Below are 19,772 nucleotides of genomic sequence, written 5' to 3' on the forward strand. Positions count from 1 at the left end.
GTATTTGGACAATTGAATTGTTTTGTTCATTGCATTTTTTTTCTCTGTTTCACAAATTCTATTTTTCAACAGATTGGTATTTTTTTATATCTATTTTGTGAGGAGTTATATGCTTTTTCTATCCTTTTTTGCAAAGATCTTATTTCCTTTCCCCATTTTTCTTCTAACTCTTTTAAGATCCTTTATGAAATCTTCCAAGAAAGCCTTGTGAGATAGGGACCAGTTTATAGCTCCCTTTGGGGCTTCATCTGGAGTTGACTTGTCTTTGGGAACCTCAGGATTTGAAGTCTGTTCTTTTCTCTCTCTCTAAAAATTATTTATGGTGAGAGTTTTTTGGTTTTTTGCTCATTTTTTTTTTTTTTTTAAAGGCTTGAGGTCTGATCTTAACAAAAAGGAGAAGCTAGCTGCTTTAATTTGCCCTGGGGCAGTTCTGCTGATTGATTTCCAATGCTGGGTAATTGTGACTAGGTCCCCGGGTTCTTCCAGGGCTCAGTGGTTTACAATTTGCCTTTTGTGGCAAATCTGCTAAATCACTTGCTTGAAATAAGGACAGAGTAGCCTAAGAGGCTCAAAGAAGATTCCCAGATTTGTGGAAGCTGCAACTCTCTGGATCTTGCCCCAACTCTTTGCCCCGTTTCCCCGTGCTGAGGTCTGGTCTCAGAAGATTGTTCCCACTGCCCATTTGAAACAGACCTCTTCTGAAGTTCTTCCAAAGTAATTTCTTCTGGAAATGTGTTATACTCCAAATATTTGTGGATCTTTGACTCCAAAACCAGTTTGTTGGCTTAAGCTGCTGATGGTTTGAGAGAAGGTCAGAGGAGGTCACAGAAAAGCCATCTTGACTTGCTCCCCCTTTGTATTTTTAATTTAAAAAAAATGTTCACACCAAAAAATATATATACATAGATATTAAAAATGTGCATTCTATCTATCTACCTACATAGACATGTACATGCGTAAAAATTTACATGCAAAGAGCACCTTCTTTGAGCTGTAGCTCAATCATCCTTGTTGACTTCTTGGGACTTCCCTGCCAGAGCTATGACAACAGAATTCGATAATGCAAAATGTGATCTACTGAACAAGTCATCAATAATAAACACCCTTCCTGCCTACCCTTTTCCTTAAAGGATCTTCTAAAGAAAGAGAAAGAAAAACCTATGTCCTTTTCCAAAGGCTCCAGCTTGAATGCAATAATAAATAATAAAAGCAATTTGTTCCCATAGCATTCTCAGTTTGCTGCTGGCTCCTTTGGAGCCAATTGTGTCCCACTTCTTCTTGGGCCAGGCTGGTGGTGATGATAGAGGCACTCTCTGAAGGAAAACAGTTCTTGAGAGGATGTTGTGCTCAAAGTGCAGTGTTGTTTTTTTTTGTGAGGCAATTGGGGTTAAGTGACTTGCCCAGGGTCACACAGCTAGGAAGTGTTAAGTGTCTGAGGCCAAATTTGAACTTAGGTCCTCCTGACTTCAGGGCTGGTGCTCTTTTCACTGCCTCATCTAGCTGCCCGCAAAGTGTCGTTTTTAAAATGTCTTAATTCAGATTTCTTATAATGTTATAGCGGGAGAAGAACCAGTCTTTTAGCAGCTCTACATTGATTTATGAAGAAAGCACTCAAAAGAAATTTCCGTCACTCCACTTATAGGCGTTGGAGTTCATCTTTTGTTCGGTTACCCTGCAAAAGACAAATTCACATGAATATTTTCCAAAATTCAGTTCAATAAACTTAACCAACATGTATTCAACACCTACTGTATGCCCAGGTCTTTGCTAGATTCCATTATGAGGGAAGTTTTAAATGCCAGGCAAAAGGGGATTTTACTCCACAAACAAGGTCCCCACCATTCTTTAATCTGTGTTGGGAAGTAACGTTTTCTTATCTAACACAAGTGAATCTTTTGCAGCAGAGGCAATTTGATTAAACAAGCATTATTAAGTGTCTCCATCATGCTAGCAACTGGGCATGCATGGACCTAAAAGAATTAAAAAAACAAAACAAAAACAAAAACAGCCCTGGTGTTAAGGAGTTTACATTTTCTTGAGGTGGAGGGAAATACAGATTTCTATAAATAAATAATATCAGGAAGGAGAGGGAAGAAGAAAAGTTCCACAGGGCAGGTGAAACTTGAGCAGATCCTTGAAGGAATCCAGGGATTCTAAGAGGGGAATTATAATGGAATTTTGCTCAAATAAATACATTGATTTAAAACAGTATTTCTTGCCAGCCAATAGCCCTATAGATGAGACAACAGCCTCTATTAGCAAATGAGAAATAAGTGCTTTGAATGTTTGGAAGGAAAGAAGGGATATTTGATATCCACTCCATTCCCAAACTTTTTTTTTTTTTTTTTTTTTTCAAATTCAGAATACTTCTGATACACTATTGAATGGGTAGTTAGAAATCTGAGAGGATTTGATTACAATTTATTGTATATAGCAGAAAGTACAAGGGACTTGATGTTGGATGGCCAGTTTGGGGAGCTTAGTTCTATCATTTGTTATGATTATGATTATCATTGCTAATCATAATAGCTAACATTTATATGTTTCTTTAAGGTTTGCAAAATGCTTTACAAATATTGCTTCATTTTATTCCCACAACAACCCTGGGTGATGGGTGCTATTATTATCCCCATTTTATAGATGAGGGTGCCATTGCCATTTCCATTTTATAGAACAGGCAGGCATTGATTAAGTGACTTGCCTAAGGTCATGCAAGATGGGGAAACTCGGGTTAGAAGGACCTCATGGAGATCAAGGTGTTTGAGGGACTATTAATATGTATGATGAGGGTAAAAGGGAAGGAAAGAAAGGCTATGGGCCAAGCACCAACTCACGGAGGAAAGGACAGCAACTTAGAGAAACAAGATAAGGGTTTGCTAATGAAGCAATCAGAATAGAATCTAAGTTGAAAATCCCTTACAATCAGTGTTTCACAAGTCTACAGAGGAGCTAAGAACAAAAACTTACTATAAAAGCCTGAGATTTCATTTCCAACAAGTATGGAGAATAGGGAGGACTGCTAAGGCCCATATAGAAAGTTGAACATGTGAATTTCTTTCATAGCTAAGGGGCAGTTTTAATACTTAAAGAAAAGGTCAATGCTACTCAAAGGATGAGTTAGATGTCAAGGAGAATGAAGTATTCCTTAAAAAAAAAATTAAAAAAAAAAAAAAAAAAAAAAAAAAAAAAAGGAAGAAATGATTTCAATGGGAATCAAGGAAGACAAGTCATTTCATTCACCAACTTGAATTTTTTTTTTTTTTCCTTGTGTGAAATGTAGGGGAAGTGGTATAAGAGATCTTTAAAGTTCCTTATGGGCCTAGCAGTTTAGGAGCCAATGAGTGCCACAGACTAGAATGCAGCTCTGGCAACAGATGTAGTCATTCTGTCTCTCCATCTATTAAAAACATTATTCTTAGTTTTTTATTTTTTATTATTTTTTTTAATGGTTCACAGTTATGTCTGAGTGATGATACTTTCCATGGTGACAATCTGATTTCAGTATGTTTTGTTATTATTAATGCTATTGTTTAAATAAAATAAAATTTAATTTTAATTTAAATAAAAATAATTCCAATTCTTAAAAACTTGTTATTTTACTGCACAATTATAACTAAATCCTATGATCCTTAGTCAACTGATAAAAAAGGCCCTCCTTCCGTTTGGAATTGTTACCAAGGTGGAACCATAACTATAGACTGCTGAGCCTGGAGTCCCTCTAACCCTGCTTCAGATACTTACTAGCTATGTGACCCTGGTTTAAAAAAAAAAAACAACAACAACAAAAAACTCTCAGTCTCAGTTTAATCATAAATAAAATGAGAGAATTAGATTCTTACAGCCATTAAAGTCCCTTTTGGTTATAAATCTTTAGTCTTATGAACAGTTCAACATCACTTGAAAATAAACTTACTTCTTTAGCTTTTGATTTTATTCTCCCCCTGTGCTGTTCTGAAAAGACAAGAACTATACCTCATCATGTGTATATGGTTGTGAGCTTCCCAGGGGCAGGGAGTTAACCCCTAAAGTTGAGCCTGAGGATGTAGAGCTAAGAGATGCTTGTAGTTAAGAAAGTAGCCACAGGGCGGCAGCATATGTGAACAGGTTTTGGAATGTCCAAAAAGGGAGATGCTGAGACCATTGTACAGAGCCTTCATTTCAAAAGTGCTGATGCAGCCAGAGAGAGTGGGCTAGATCCTGGGGCCATCGTAGACCTGAGCAGGATCTGAAGAGGCTGGGAAAGCAGAAGAGAGAAGAAGTGTATCTTTGTAGAGCACATACTCTATAGCGTCCTGATGATCAGGACAGACACCTTCCAGGAAAAACATGAGTGGTCCTTCCCTGCCATTCCTTCTTAAGCCACCCTCCCCCGCTTCTCCTGTCTGTGCCCTCCCATTATACATCTACTCTCTTTGCTTGGGGGGGTTTTCACGAATTTTCCATACCTAAAGGGGAAGCTAAGCCCAAGCTACCACTAAGAGTCCAGAAAGAATGGCCAGGAAAGAAGCAAATATAATTTGGTAGATAGAAGAAATAATAAATTAGACATTTCTATAGTACCAGGTACTGTGTAAAACATATTACAAATATTATCTGTTTTGATGCTCATAACACCCATGGGAGATAAGTACTATTATTATACCTACTTTACAGATGAATAAACAGAGTCAAATAAGGGTTAAATGACTTGTCAAGGGCCATACCTAGTGAGTGTGTAAGACTAAATTTGAACTCATGTCTTCCTGACTCCAAGACCTGCTATCTATTCGCTGTACCTCCTGAGTTGGCTTCAGTCAATTTTAAAATGGCAGGGCACTACTATGATACAGCTTTAGCACCTTTCCTTTGGAAATATCTTCTTGTTCTTAGAGTCCGGAGGTCCTGAGTTCTAACCCAGCCTCAGACACTAACTAGCTGTGTGATGCTGGATAAGTTACTAACCAATGTGAATATAATAGTTTGCATATTTTCTTCACAAGCTGGGATTCTTAGTATCTTGACTTAGTATTCTCTGGTACTGAAGGAAATACCTGGCACACAGCAGGTGACTCATAATTGCTTTTAGACTTGATTTGATATCTAAGTGTCTATCTCTTAACTTGGAAATCCATTCTACAAGTAACAATTATCATTTACAGATGGTATCGAGTCAACTCAAATCTCGTGAACTGAAAACCAAAGGAAGAAGAATTCACAGCAATAAATAGAGCTTCTAACAGCAGAGCTAAAATAAGAAAATGTGATATACTTCCTTAAGATTAGCTTCCTGAGTGCCTTTCTAATTTGTTCTAAGAAGATCCCATGGTAGTGCTATACTTTCTAACTAGATTGTGCTGAAGCCCTAGGTATAGTGGGGTTCTGGGCAGGGGCAGGAGGGAGAACAGGCAACAGGCCAGCAGGAAGGTGGGGGGAATGCAGCATGGAGAGCCTACAGAGACCCAGAGCCAGAACCCAGACAGGCATTGTGCTAAGCACTGGGGATATAAAAAGGGGCAAAAGACAGTGGACCTTCAAGAAGATTATAATCTAAAGAAGAAAGCAAAATGCAAACAAATACATTTAAAGCATGCTATACAGAGGATAAATAGTCAATAGTTAACAGAGGAAAGGCATTCGAATTGAGAAGTTGGAGAAGGTCCCACAAAGGATGAGATTTTAGTTTAAAGATTTAAAGGAAATCAGGGAAGTCAATGTTCCAAGCCATTCCAGATAGGGAGGCAATGAGAGAAAATTCCCAGACCTAAAATATGGATTGCCATGTTCATGAGCTCAGGACCACTGGATCAAAAAAGCTGAAATGTATAATAGGGTCACAAAAGGAACTTTAGAAGTTCATGAAGCTCATCCAGGCCAATCCCTTTATTCAACTGATGAAGAACTATATATTAAGTGACTTGTCGAAGGTCATACAGCTTCTCAGCTCCTTTAATCATAAATGAAACCTTCTTTTCCTGACTGGAAATATCTCCCATGGAAATATTTATAATCTAAGGTGCATGTTCACTGTGGATAGCAACCAAGCAAATACTGACTAAGGCACAGGGAACCATTCATCACACTCAAAAAGGCTAAATTGGGTCCAAGATCATTAAGGGTTGTCATAAGAATGTTGCCCCCAGGGTCAGTTCTGTTCAGAGAATCCTAGAGAAGCTAGGTCTATACAGGATCTTTAGGTGGTCCAGATCTACTTCTGGAAACAGTACTATTATCAGAACTCCTGTCCAAGAGCACTTTGGGGCAGAGAGAAAAAAAAATTCTCTCCCCTCATCCCAGGCTACTTGATATACTTTTAGGAGCACTGATATAGAAAAAAAAGAATCTCTGGCAAAATTGGAATGTCCCCATAACAGTATTCTCCAAGGCGAAAACTAACATATACAAAGATTCTTTTGCAAACCTTAAAGTGCCATATACATGTTAATTATTAATGCTCTTGTTATTATTGGTTAGAATGCTTTATCACCATAGGGAAAACTAGATGTCAAACAGCCCCAGATTTTTGAAAAACTACAACAAACATGAGCCAGTTTTCACGCATCCTTCAAAAGGCCTAACATTTCAAACCAATGGCTCATATTGCTGAACTATTCTTTCTACAACCCTGAAAAATATTATAAATTTGAAAAGCAATTTAAAAAATTATACGTACGGCATTTTCTTAAGATGAAATAGCTTACTGGGAATATAACCAATAGGAATGATCCAATTATTGCATAATGATTTCTTCCCTGATTCTCTGTTAAAAAGAAAACCAAATAAATGCAAATAAAATGATTGTCGTATATTATAAATATGCACTGGAAATGAATTTATACCATAGATTTCATTTCATGAGTCAAGTGAATTTTCTAAACTTTGGGTAAAGAATGACAATACCCCTGCCTCCACATTTAGAAAGAGGGTAGATAGAATAAACAATGGCCTGATGACATTATTTGGAGGAATTATCTTGTCCCAAATTGGTTCTCCTGAGCTTAAAATTTTATCAGCAAGGTCATTGAATTACAGACTCTAAAAGTTCAGAGGGATCTTAAATCCTATCTGGTATAATCCATATGGGGATAGAAATTTCTTTTGCAAAATCCTTAACAAATGGTCACACAGCTTTCTAGATTTATTTATTTCATTATTGAGTCATTTCAGACATTGTTTGACTCGTGGAGTTTTCTTGGCAAAGATACTTAAGTGGCTTGCCTTTTTTTTTTCTCCAGATCATTTTACAAATAGGGAAACTGAGGCAGAGTTAAGCATCTTGCCCAAGGTCACCCAGCTAATAAGTGTCTGAAGTCACATTTGAACTCAAGTCCTGATTCCAAGCTCAGTGCTCTATCCAGTGCACCACCTACCTGCCTTTTCTTCTGGAAAAAGAAAAAAAAAAATTTATTTGATTTGCAGATCATGGACTTTTTCTAAATATAAATTCAGCCAATTATTTGATAATTAGATGCATTTGAAACTGGCTAAAAAAAAAAATCAGACTCAAAGAATATATTCATGAATTGGTGTCAATGCCTCAGTAATTAAGTGAAGAGAAAGAAAATGGAGCATTATATTAAAAAGGAATAACATTTCTATAGTGCTTATTATGTACCATACACCGAATTAAAGCTTTTTTACAAATATACCTCAGCTGGGCCTCACAATAACTCTGGGAAAAAGGTTCCATTGTTAATCTCATTTTACACTTGGGGAAACTAAGTCAAACAGGATTAAGTGACTTGTCCAGGATCACACAGTAATGAGTGTCTCAGACCAGATTTTGGCTCCTGATTCTAGGTCTTGCTTCCTATTCACTGTACCACCAGCTGCCTGGTGGGGTGAGTGTACAGGAAAGACATTAACCAACAGACATTATAGAAAGGTATTTAGAGAAAGTAGGAAAAATGAATGAATACAAGATTGTGGTACTGTAAGAAAAGTGTTAGTGCTAAAGTTCAAAATGCATTAAGGGAAATTTTGCTGTTCAGTCATGTCTGACTGTGACCCCATTTGGGGTATTCTTGTCAAAGATATTAGTTTGCCACTTCCTTCTTCAACTTATTTTACATATAAGGAAACTGAGGCAAACTGATTAAGTGCTTGCCCGGGGTCACACAGCTTGCAGTTATCTGAAGCTGGCTTTTAACTCAGTTCTTCCTGACTCTAGAGTCTAAGCTCTAATCACTGTGCCAATTAACTACTCTAGAAAATATTAGAAAGCAGCAAAAATGGTGGGGTTTTAGCCAGACTCCATTCTCTTTCCTATCTTGTTCCCAGGGCTCCTTATTCTTAAACAAGCCTTCCTCTCTTGCTTCTCTTATCCCATTCAGATATTACCTCATTTATATCTTTCCTTTCATTGTTAAAAATAAACCTTGAGAGAGAGATATAAATGATAGTTCCAGCTTAGAATTTATGACAGAGAGATAGGAGAGCTGGACATAGGAAATGCACCTTAGACTTTGTCTCAAGTCTCTTAAAGACAAGGACTATTTTTTTCTCCCCAATGTTTAGCATAATGCTGTTGGGGCAGCTAGGTTGCTCAATGGATAGAGCATAAGACCTGGAATCAAGAGGATCTGAGTTCCACTTCCAGTTGATCAATGATGGACAGAAACAACTACACCCAGAGAAGGAACACTGGGAAGTGAATGTAAATTGTTATAACTACTGTCTATCTACCCAGGTTACTTATACCTTCGGAATCTAATACTTAATGTGCAACAAGAAAATGGTATTTACACACATATATTGTATCTAGCTTATATTGTAACACATGTAAAATGTATGGGATTACCTGTCATGGGGAGGGAGTGGGGGGGGATAATTTGGAAAAATGAATACAAGGGATAATGTTATAAAAAAAATTACTCATGCATATATACTGTCAAAAAAATTTATAAATTTAAAAAAAAAAAGAGGGTCCAAGTTCAAATTTGACCCCAGACGTTTAATAGCTACATGACTCCATCTTAAAAAGCATATTGTTACTGCACTTGGTTTTCCCAGATTAAGGCATTCACCATCTCCTGAAGTAGCCCATTTCAGTGTTAGACTATAATTATCAGAAAGTTGTTCCTTATATTGGACCCATAGCTGCCTTTCTGTAATCATTTTGTTCCAATGATTCTTGAATAAAGTTCACATCATTAATTTAAAAACCAGTATACCTATTTGCAACTGGGCAAGTTGCATATAGGAGCTGCATAGGCTTATGACATAGACTTGGAGCTCTGAGGCATCTCTAGGCTCTTGAGATCCTTTTGAGCTACAAATCAGAGTCTAGCCTACACACAGCCCCAACCATTCCTTTTTCAAATGAGGATCCTACAGCCCAGAGGGGTTAAGTCGCTTATCTAAGGTCACACAGGCAAAATATTGCTAAATCAGGATCATAGAATCTAGTTCTATGATACCAATTCCAGCAATCTTTCTATTGTACTATACTGTCTCCTATAATTAATTATATAATGAATACTTACTTTGTGGAACACAGGACTGGAGAAAGAGTACAGATTCATTGGTGGATACAGGGTTCCATGTAATGCAGGAAATGCTTTGATGGAAATCTACAGAATTATTTATCTGTACCTTTGACTCAGAAACATTCACATATGATCCAGGAAATTTCCACTTATAATTTAAAAAACGATTGTCTTCTGACACTTTACATGAAACTGTAATGCTTCCATCCTCAAATGAACAGGAAATATTAGGTGGTGAAAGACTCTCTGGAGAGAAAAAAAAAAATCAAGCAAATTATGTATCACAACAGAAAATGGTTTGTATTCTAAGTACATTTAAAAATGAAAACAGAAAAAGGACTAACATTGTATGAAAATTATAGCAGCTCTTTTGGGGTGATAAAGAACTACAAATTGAAGGGATGCCCATTAATTGGGGAATGGCTGAACAAATTGTGGTATATGAAAGTAATGGAATAAAGATTGTGCTACAAGAAATAACGAGAAGCAGATTTCAGAAGAACCTGGAAAGACTTACATGAACTTTTTCTGAGTGAAGTGAGCAGAACCAGAAAAAACACTGCACACAGTAACAGCAACATTGTGCAATTATCAACTAGGATTGACTTGGCTCTTCTCAGCAATACAATAAGCCAAGATAATTTCAAAAGATCCATGACAGAAAATGCCATCCACATCCAGAGAAAGAACTGATGAAGTCTGAATGCAGATCAAAGCATGCTATTTTTACTTTTTTGGGGATAATTTTTTTTTCCTTTTGTTCTCTTCTCTGACAACACTGAACATATTAACACAGAACATGACAATACAGAAATGCATTTTATGTGATATTTTAAATTTATATAAAATTACCTTTATCTTAGGAAGAAGAAAAGGAGAAAATTTGGAACTCAAAACTTTATTCTAAAAATGAATGTTAAAATTTATCTTGACATGTAATTGGAAAAAAAAAAAAATGAAAAGAGGAGAGGCAGCGGGATAGTAGCAGAGAGAGAAAGCTGGCCTTGTCGTAACCTGCCTGACACCTCGACTGAATTCTAAGTCACTTAACCTTTCAATTCTCAGCCACTCTTAAAACTATAAATTGCAGGCAAAAGGTGCCAACTTATCCCACAAAGCAGGTTTCCCCATTTGGGAGTCCCCAATAGCATAAAAATTACAGGTCTCTCTATTTCCCTCCCTACTTACAAATCTATAATGAGCCACAGTTTTCCTTATTAACTGAGAAATGCATAAATAAAGTTACCTTCTCTAAGCAACAAGGGGGAGAATTCTCTCTCTTGAATAATTTGGAGACTCCTTGGATCAGAACAGAACATGGTATCTGGCCACTAGAGAGAGCTCTTGTTTCCTGCTGTCTGATGATCAGCATGGCTACATATATACATAATCTAGGTCCCCTGAATGCAAATCCAACAATCTTCCCATCATACCATGCTTTCTCTCTTGTATTTATATCTTCAGCCCTTGGCTTTGTATTTAGAACATAGCAAGAGCTGAATAATTCCTTTTTCATTCATTCATTCATTCACAGATTTAGTCTTAAGGGCTTTAAGCAATAAATTAAAATACCAGTTACCTGGTTAAATGTTATACATTAAACTACTGTCACTTGTTAATAATTCACAATTGCCAAATTAACTTGCTAGATGGGCCCAATTATTTATCAAGGAATGAAGCAAAGGTTAAGTGAGCTGATTCTGAAATTAGGAAAAGCCTGAAATAGCAAGGTGTTATCCAGGGTGTAACTATGGATCCTTTATCTAGGAGGTCAAGATTAAAGAGGACCTTGAAAGTTTCAGTATTCCTCAGAAAGGTTTGGAGAGACTTACATGAACTGATGCTGAGTGAAATGAGCAGAACCAGAAGATCACTATACACTTCAACAACAATACTGTATGAGGATGTATTCTGATGGAAGTGGATATCTTCAATATAAAGAAGATCCAACTCACTTCCAGTTGATCAATGATGGACAGAAATAACTATACCCAGAGAAGGAACACTGGGAAGTGAATGTAAATTGTTAGCACTACTGTCTATCTACCCAGGTTACTTACACCTTCGGAATCTAATACTTAATGTGCAACAAGAAAATGGTATTTACACACATATATTGTATCTAGGTTATATTGTAACATATGTAAAATATATGGGATTGCCTGTCATCTAGGGGAGGGAGTAGAGGGAGGGAGGGGAAAATTTGGAAAAGTGAATCCAAGGGATAATGTTATAAAAAAAATTACTCATGCATATATACTGTCAAAAATTTTACAATTATAAAATTAAAAAAATAAATTAAGAAAAATCCATTTCTTATCCTAAAAAAAAAAAAGAAAGAAAGAAAGTTTCAGTATTCCTTCTATAGGTAGAAAGAAGGAACCTTAGCATACAAGAAGGAATAATTAGGAAGAGAAGCTACCAGAAAGAAGGCTTCCTCACCTCATGCTTCCTTGATCCCCCTGAGCTCCTCCCTGACTGGGTTACTCCCTAGTTCTTCCTCAAGATTCTTCCCAAAGTAGCCTCATTCAGTATCCTGAGGCTTCTGACCACAAAAGGCAACTTCTGTATCACCCCAGAAGAAGTTGGGAGTGAGAGAAGGAGGAGAAAATGTTCCAGATTTCTTCTCTCCTTGAGTTTTGTGCTCATTGGTTCAGGGGATCAGCCCTGAACTGCCCACAACTGTATTTGTTTTTAAAAGGATATCTTTTCTACCGTTGACTGTTACAGGAGCCACCCTGCTAATGCTGCTGACCAGCAGAATAGATCCCTTCCTGTGAGAGGCTGATAACGCTACAAGGAGACTAAGTGGCAGTTGTATTTTCTGACCTCCCTCCTCTTCCCTCTTGCCTCCAATTTATTTCATTCCCAATCCACTAGCAACACCTGCCTCAGTAAAGACTGATTTATAATTCCTTCAAGTGTGTTATGATTCACAGCTGTGGAGGCTTTCAGATACAGTCCCCTTAATGATACAGTCCCCTTTAAATCTTTACAGGCTTTCTGGGTTTCACACTTAGACATGGTCCTCAACAGTTTACCCCAGATATTACTGGGGTCATTATCTAGTAGAGGCTCCATATATATATATATATATATATATATATATATATATATTTCCTACACTTTTAAGCTGAAAGAGACCACAAAAAACCCATTAGATTGTAAGCTTCTGGAAGACAGGGACCATGTTTTTGCGCCCCCCCCCTTTTTTTTTTGGTAGCCACAGCCCTTAGTTCAATGCCTGGTACCTAGTGAGTGGTTTGAAAAAAGGGCTTTTTGGCTAAGTGATTTTCCATTTCACATCTTTCGTTTTTTTATATTTACATAGGAGACTGAAGCCTAAAGATTTGCCCAATTGAATTGACTTGTCCCAAATCACAGACAGTAACAGAGCAGGCACTGGAACTCAGAGCTTCCTTCCCTTCACCATTTGGCAGAAGCCTAACTCTGTCAAACATCTATCTACACCATCAAACAATCAATCTACTCACTACACTACACTACTGACATTTAAGCCCCAACATCACCAGGGTCCCCCTTTTCTATCATCATGAAACAATAGGATGCCAATCAAAATTGTTAATTCCCCAATACATCTCACAGTCTTGGACAAGACTGGCTTTCTTACTACTCCCACAGACAGCCTTACTTACTGCCCCTCCCTGCCTTAAAAATCTATCTGATCTTCTTTCTATACTCTGACTTAAATTTCAAATCAACCTCTGAAATGAGAAGTTTGGCTTGGATGCTTCTGAAGAAACGTGATCCTAAGGGCAAGACACTGTGCTAAGATAAGCACTGCTTGCCCTCATAGAACCTGTATTCTAAGTGACTGGCGGTATCAGAGGTCTCACTATGTCTGCTATTTTCAATTTTCAGAGCTTATCTTGCTGCTTCTATGCCTCTGTGCTCCTAGAGTTTTGGACAAAAATAAAACTGGACTTTTGGGCATATTTTGGAAGTGTGCCAGAACCAATGAAGGAAAGAGACCCTATGTAATCAGTGTAGTGTATAGTAATGGCTTTCAGTTGTTCATCCAATAGCTGGAAAATGGCAGAATTTAATTGCAGTCAGATTTCTACAGATAAAGGACTTGCCCACAGGAAACCATAGGAAGAATGATTATTGACCCTTTCAGCTGTGTATCTTGATTGAAAGACTCTGGCTACTGTTCTCAATTATATGTGTTAATAGAGCAAGGTTCTCTATAAATAACTAAGATGCAACTGTTAATACTAAAATAGTTTGAAATCTTCATAATGATCGATCTTATTTATACTTCTGCCTCTACAATGGCATTCTGTAAATGTCATTCTTTTATGTCACCTATTGATCTACAGGAGGTATTTCTATTGCCTCTATTCTCTACAGGAGGGATTTATTTCTATTATATAGTAGAAGGTAAACTTGGTAAGTGATTGCTTAAGTTCCTTTCTATGTAATTTCAGGGAGGAATGTATCCTATGTGAGAACATTTCTATAATGAACATTTTTGTTGTTTGGGAAAAATGCTTGGATATTATGCAATGTTCATAAAAGTTGCATCTGTATATAATAATGCTTTAAACATGTTTTCCCTGGCCAGTTTAATTTGTACTGAGTTTTATCTGCAGCTTACGATATTTTCCAGCTTTATAAAATCAATCTACGCAGTACATATACAGAAAATCTGCTAAGATTGTATATGTGTTAAGTATTGTTTTCAGATCCCATTACCAAAAAAAACATGAATTCTTATAGAGTTTCACAGTTAAAGCAAAGAACTATCAAGAAAGCTTAATAGGATATTTTCCCTTGAAATCTGGATCTGCAGATGTCTTAAGCTTTTATTTAAATACCTGCTGCTAAAGAAAAAGACAACATGTGAAAGATGAAGTGAGTTAATTAGAACAATGGGGTAATGATGGTTCCTGTGTTTCATTGATTTAGATCTCAGATTTTTAATAATGAAACAGCTATTTTCATTGCCATAAATTCAAACTGTCAAAAAAAAATCTTAAAAATAAATCAATTAGTCCAAGCTAATTTTTTTGAAAGCTTGATCTAGTGTTTTTTAGCTGTCTCAAGATATATAACTGGTATATGTAAGCACCGAACTGTATCAAATCCACTAATTTAGTATTTTCTATTCTTAAAAATATTTGATACAAATCACTCTCAGATTGAACAAAAGAATAACATCAGTAACTTTTAAAACAATAAGTATAACAAATTATACAAGTATAATTTATGTACTCTGCAAGAGTGAAATTATTTTTATGAATCTTCAAAAGCAAAAAAAAAAGGAAATTCACATGATTGAGTATAAAATTTCTTTGTTTCAACTAATTCAGTCAGTTTGAAAGTAAAGTTAAAACTTGTGAAACATTTAATTATTTTAGGTGGGTTTCTTGTGTTATCAGGATAATAAACTTACTAACTTAATAAAGCTTTTGCTCAAAATAAAAAGAATCTATATTCTATCGGGAGAGATGTGGAGTGGACAGTTCAAGGTTCATGGCTTCCATGAACTTGTTTTGTTTTGGTTGGAGGCAGAGAGGGGAAGGCAAGGGAGAGAGTGGAGTAGGGCAATTAGGGTTAAGTGATTTGCCCAGGGTCACACAACCAGTAAGTTATTGAGGACAAATCTAATCCATCCACTGTGTTACCTAGTGGCCCTCATAAACTTGTTTTTTAAAAAAATTTACAACTATTTCAACTATATATGATTTTTCCCTTTTTAATTCATGTTTTATTTTATGCATGTAAACTCATTATTCCAAGAAGTGATCTATGGGTTTCACTAACATGCCAAAGGGGTCCTATGACATAAAAACAAATTAAGAGCATAACTTCTCCATTTGATTATGTAAATAAAGTTACTGAATTGTCCATATCCCTTGATCCAGACATTTCTTTACTGGGGGTATACCCCAATGAAGCAGTTGATAAGAAGAAAGTTCCCATACACTTCAAAATATTTATAGCGGCACTTTTTTTGTGACAGCTAAGAATTGTAAACAAAATAGACATCTGTCAATTGGGAAAAGGCTAAACAAATTGTGGTACGTGAATATAATGAATTATTATGACACCCTCAGAAATGATGAATACAGAAAAGCATAGAAAGAACTACAAGAACTAATACAGAGATAAGTAAGCAAAACACATAGTAAATAGCTAATAAACATCCATTAATCAAATATGGGTTGTTTATTAATATTTAATTAAAATGATTTCATTTCATTGTTTAATAAAACAATATACACAGCTTCAGCAGTGAAAACAGTAAGAACCATACACACAAAAATAAAAAGTGAATGTTGCAAAATTATAAAGAATAAGAATGGCTTGAAAGAAAAAAGATCTATGAGGGGCCACTCCCAACCCACTCTTTCAGAGGTGAAGTCCACTGGGGTTGCACACTGCACATGTTTTCAAGCTCTTAGTGTATTGATTGGTTGCTTTGACTTTTTCTTCTTCTTTTGTCTTTTAAAAAAGGCTACCTTTTTAAAAATATGAGATGGTTCTCTGGGAAAGGGAGGGACACTAGGGGAAATGATGGTAATATTAAAAAAAACTTTTTTTTTTTTTTTTAAAAGAGCATCACTTTCTATTTATGTGGCACAGAACAGCTATGGGGCAGCTGTTTCATTGGTAATTCACATGTCAAGCTATCTAGAGGAAGGCCTTCAGCATGTTGGATGCTCCCCTTTATGGAGGAGATATGTAGGAGGACTTGGACAAAGAGTATCAATATGATCACAGCATGATGGGTAAAAATAAATAAATAAATAACTAAACAGCCTCCCTTAGGAAGATTTGGATACCAGCCTGCCTCTGTCTCTTTCAGTGCCCAAGGCATCTCTAAAGTTGAAGAAAAAGCCATGAATTGAATCGACAAAGGGAGTTATCCCATTGGGATCAGAAAAAAAATGTAGCACAGAATGCATGGGAGTGAGTGTGCTTAAATTTAAAGGGAATACTGCAATCAGTGTCCATCAAAAACCTTATTGTATTATGCAGAATCTAATACAATATCACCACATATTATATTATAATTTAGGTTTTTAAGGTGTAATTCAGTGGATAGAGTACTGAGCCTGGAGTCAGGAAGAGGAGTTTAAATCTTGCCTCTGACACTTGCTGGTTGTGTACTCCTGGGGAAGTAATTTAACTTCTGCCTGCCTCAGCTCTCTCATCAATGGGTATAATACCAGCATGGAGTTGTTGTGAGGATCAAATAGAAATATGCATAAAGATTTTGCTAATTTTAGTGTACAATATAAATGTCAACTCTTATTATTGCTTTTATTATTATTATTAAACATGCCAACACGAAGACTGATAGCCCAAACACTGGCACAATCTTTTTTGAGTCTCTTTACACTTACTGATGCCAGATAACTTTTATTAAAATATGCAAATATAATTGCAGAGCTCCAGATTCTCTTCTCTCAATTCTGGATTTTCAGATTGCTCTAGATTTCCTATGATTCATTCTTTCAGAGACACACCTTAATCCTCCAGGAAGACAAACTTAACCATTGCCTGCCTCATGTTCTACCTGGAAAGGAAACAGACCGACTTCATGACTAAAAGATGAAATAATTAACCTATTCATAAGTGTTCATAATTAATTAATGCAATCCATTGCTCATTAAGAACAGTTATATGCATAACTCTCAAAGAAATGCCTGAATTAATCTATTAAAAAGGTATTCCTGCAATTCAGATTGAGGGCAAAGTAGTTCATCTCACTTGCATGAACAATCCTTTAGTACAGTTGGAAGGAAAAACAATACCAGAGTTAGCATTTCTCTGCAATACAGGATTTCTCACCCTGGGACGTCCTTTAAGCACCGCAATAAAGTGAAAAAAGAACCTCCTAACTCTTCCTTTATTATCCACAGAAAATTGATCTCTCTTTCCTGCTCTGCTCTTGCTAAACCAGTTTTGTTCCCTTGGCACAAGCTCTGGTCCTTCAAATCTCTCTCTAGCTTAACATATTGTTGGAATTCAAAGTTCAACTAGTCCCACACTTTGGTTTTATATGTGATGATATGTGAATCTAGCCTCAGACACTAACAAGTTATGTGACTTTGGTAAATTCAATCTCTCTCTCTCTCTCTGCCTCAGTTTCCTTATCTGGAAAATGGGACCCACCTGCCAGGACTGTTGTGAGGATCAAATGAGATTTTGTAAAGCATTTTGCACACTGCTTGGCTCATAGTAGGTGATTATTGACTCAGACTGAATTTAAATAGCAATCTTTTCTGCTTTGACCCCAAACCCAGAGAGTCTTCCTCTCCCAAATCCATTCATTTACTTGGATTTTTTTTTTTTTTTTTTTTTTTTGGACTAGGTGAAAGAGGAGATTCTTTGCCTTCTTTGTTACCTAACCTAATCACTGAATGGGTACATCCTCATCAAAAAAGACCGTGGCTTAAAAAGACCAAACTCTCCCATTCTATTCTGGGCCATCTCCAGTGTTCTGGTCTATATCTGGCCTTTGGACCCAGATGGCTCTGGAGGGAAAAGTGAGGCAGGTGACTGACCCAATTCACTTGCATGTCATGGAATCAACTCCTTGATGTCATAGTCCTCTTCAAGAATGAAGGACAAACAGCCACAACAGCAGATGTCTTTATTTCCTTCCTTCTTTCTTACCCTTTCCTCTTTCAGATTTCCCGACACTACTCTGTCGTGATTTTCTGAATGTTTAAATGAAAGGCCACATAGCCAGAAAGACAAATTTAGTAATGCATTCCTAGTATCTTGCCTCAAAGATGGAATAGAGCTCTTGCTTCTCTGTAACGCCATAGCTTTGTTATTCAGATCTAGCACTTCCTTCCCTAGTTTTGACTCTGGAGTTAGCCACTTTAGGAGCGAAATGTCCACTATCCTGAAATCCCTTATCTAACAGCCCTCCCCTCCTTTCCACTTGTGTGACTCTCAGTTCTGAGTCACCCACTGCCAAGGGTGGACTGGAGCCAGAACCATTTGTAAATAAGAGTATTTGTATTTCAAGAATCAGCAAATGCTACAGATGAAGGCTTGATTTGTTCTTTTGCTGATTACCTAAACTTTAGAAGAGAGACCAGAGAAAATGTTAATAATGATAAAGAATAAACATAAAAAGTGTATCCTGCATACAGGTTGCTGTTTGTTGTTTTTGGAAAGCTTGTTGTTAAACATTTACTAGGGAACTCCTCAGTCACTCTCATTGTTTACCTTCTCTGCCTTACTCCAGAATCACTTTGAACTGCTGTAAGAAATCCCCAAAATGTGCTGGCTGGCTTCGCTACACATTTGTCATCTCCTTTAATTGGGCTCTTATTCTTAGGAAACAATCTCTTTATTTTACTGTATTGACTTCTTCCTTCCCACTTGCAAAATTACTCCAGTTTCCTTTATTCTAGAACAAACAAATAATTCTTCCCTTGCAGATTTCAGAAAATTTAGAATTTCTGAAATATCTGCTAGTTCCTCCACTTTTTAACCATCAACTCACTCATACCTAAACCCTCAGAAATTCAATTTTTGTCTATATTACTCTTCTTCAGCTGTTCACATAAAGGTTACTATAAATGACCTCTAACTGCCCAAAATAATGACTCACTGTCATTCTTCATTTTTCATTTGACATCCTCCCTACCACTTCTACCATCCTTAATGTTATTTATATCCTTTTCACTTTCAATGACAACACCCTAATTCAAACTTCCATTTCTCACTTACTATCATATATTTCTAACTAGTTTATGCTTTAACCAGGTGTATAATGGAAAGTGTTTAACAACTGCCTTCTGTCTCAAAAGTATGATAGAAAAAGCTTAACAACTGACTCCTATTGGGGGAAGAGGGATGTGCACATGGTGCACTTTTAAATTGAATCTGCATTATTAACATTTTTTTTTTTTGTCACTCTAAGTCAACACAATAAAAAAAAATAATAAATCAACCCCAAATTTGTAGAATTTTCTAAGGCATATAAATGCTCAGATGGAAAATTTAACAATCAGCTTTCATGAGCTGGCTCCAAATTAATTTTCCTAAAATACTGCTTTAGTAATAACTAAAATTAATATAGTAGTTTTATATCTATACATATAATCTTATTTGATTTGTACAATAATTTTCTGAGTATAGTACCACATATGTTATTATTCCTATTTTATTTATTTATTTGTTTTTGCTGAGGCAACTGGGGTTAAGTGACTTGCCCAGGGTCACACAGCTAGGAAATGTTAATTGTCTGAGGCCACATTTGAACTCGGGTCTTCCTGACTTCAAGGCTGCTGCTCTATCCACTGTACTACCTAG

General features: G+C 36.5%; 1 protein-coding gene across 1 annotated transcript in view; it reads right to left on the reverse strand.

The window, feature by feature from the left end:
• Nucleotides 1-838: 838 nt before the first annotated feature.
• The window catches only part of CD58 (CD58 molecule), a 79,424-nt gene continuing 60,490 nt past the window's right edge, over nucleotides 839-19,772 (reverse strand). Inside the window, exons 4-6 of the mRNA XM_074263177.1 lie at nucleotides 9,462-9,710; nucleotides 6,650-6,736; nucleotides 839-1,672 (exon numbers count right to left, since the gene is read on the reverse strand). Of these exons, the coding sequence (XP_074119278.1) occupies nucleotides 1,668-1,672; nucleotides 6,650-6,736; nucleotides 9,462-9,710 (341 nt within the window). The 3' untranslated portion in view covers nucleotides 839-1,667. The remainder of the gene's footprint in view (nucleotides 1,673-6,649; nucleotides 6,737-9,461; nucleotides 9,711-19,772) is intronic.

Source organism: Sminthopsis crassicaudata, chromosome 4, assembly GCF_048593235.1.
Source record: "Sminthopsis crassicaudata isolate SCR6 chromosome 4, ASM4859323v1, whole genome shotgun sequence".
NCBI lineage: Eukaryota > Metazoa > Chordata > Mammalia > Dasyuromorphia > Dasyuridae > Sminthopsis > Sminthopsis crassicaudata.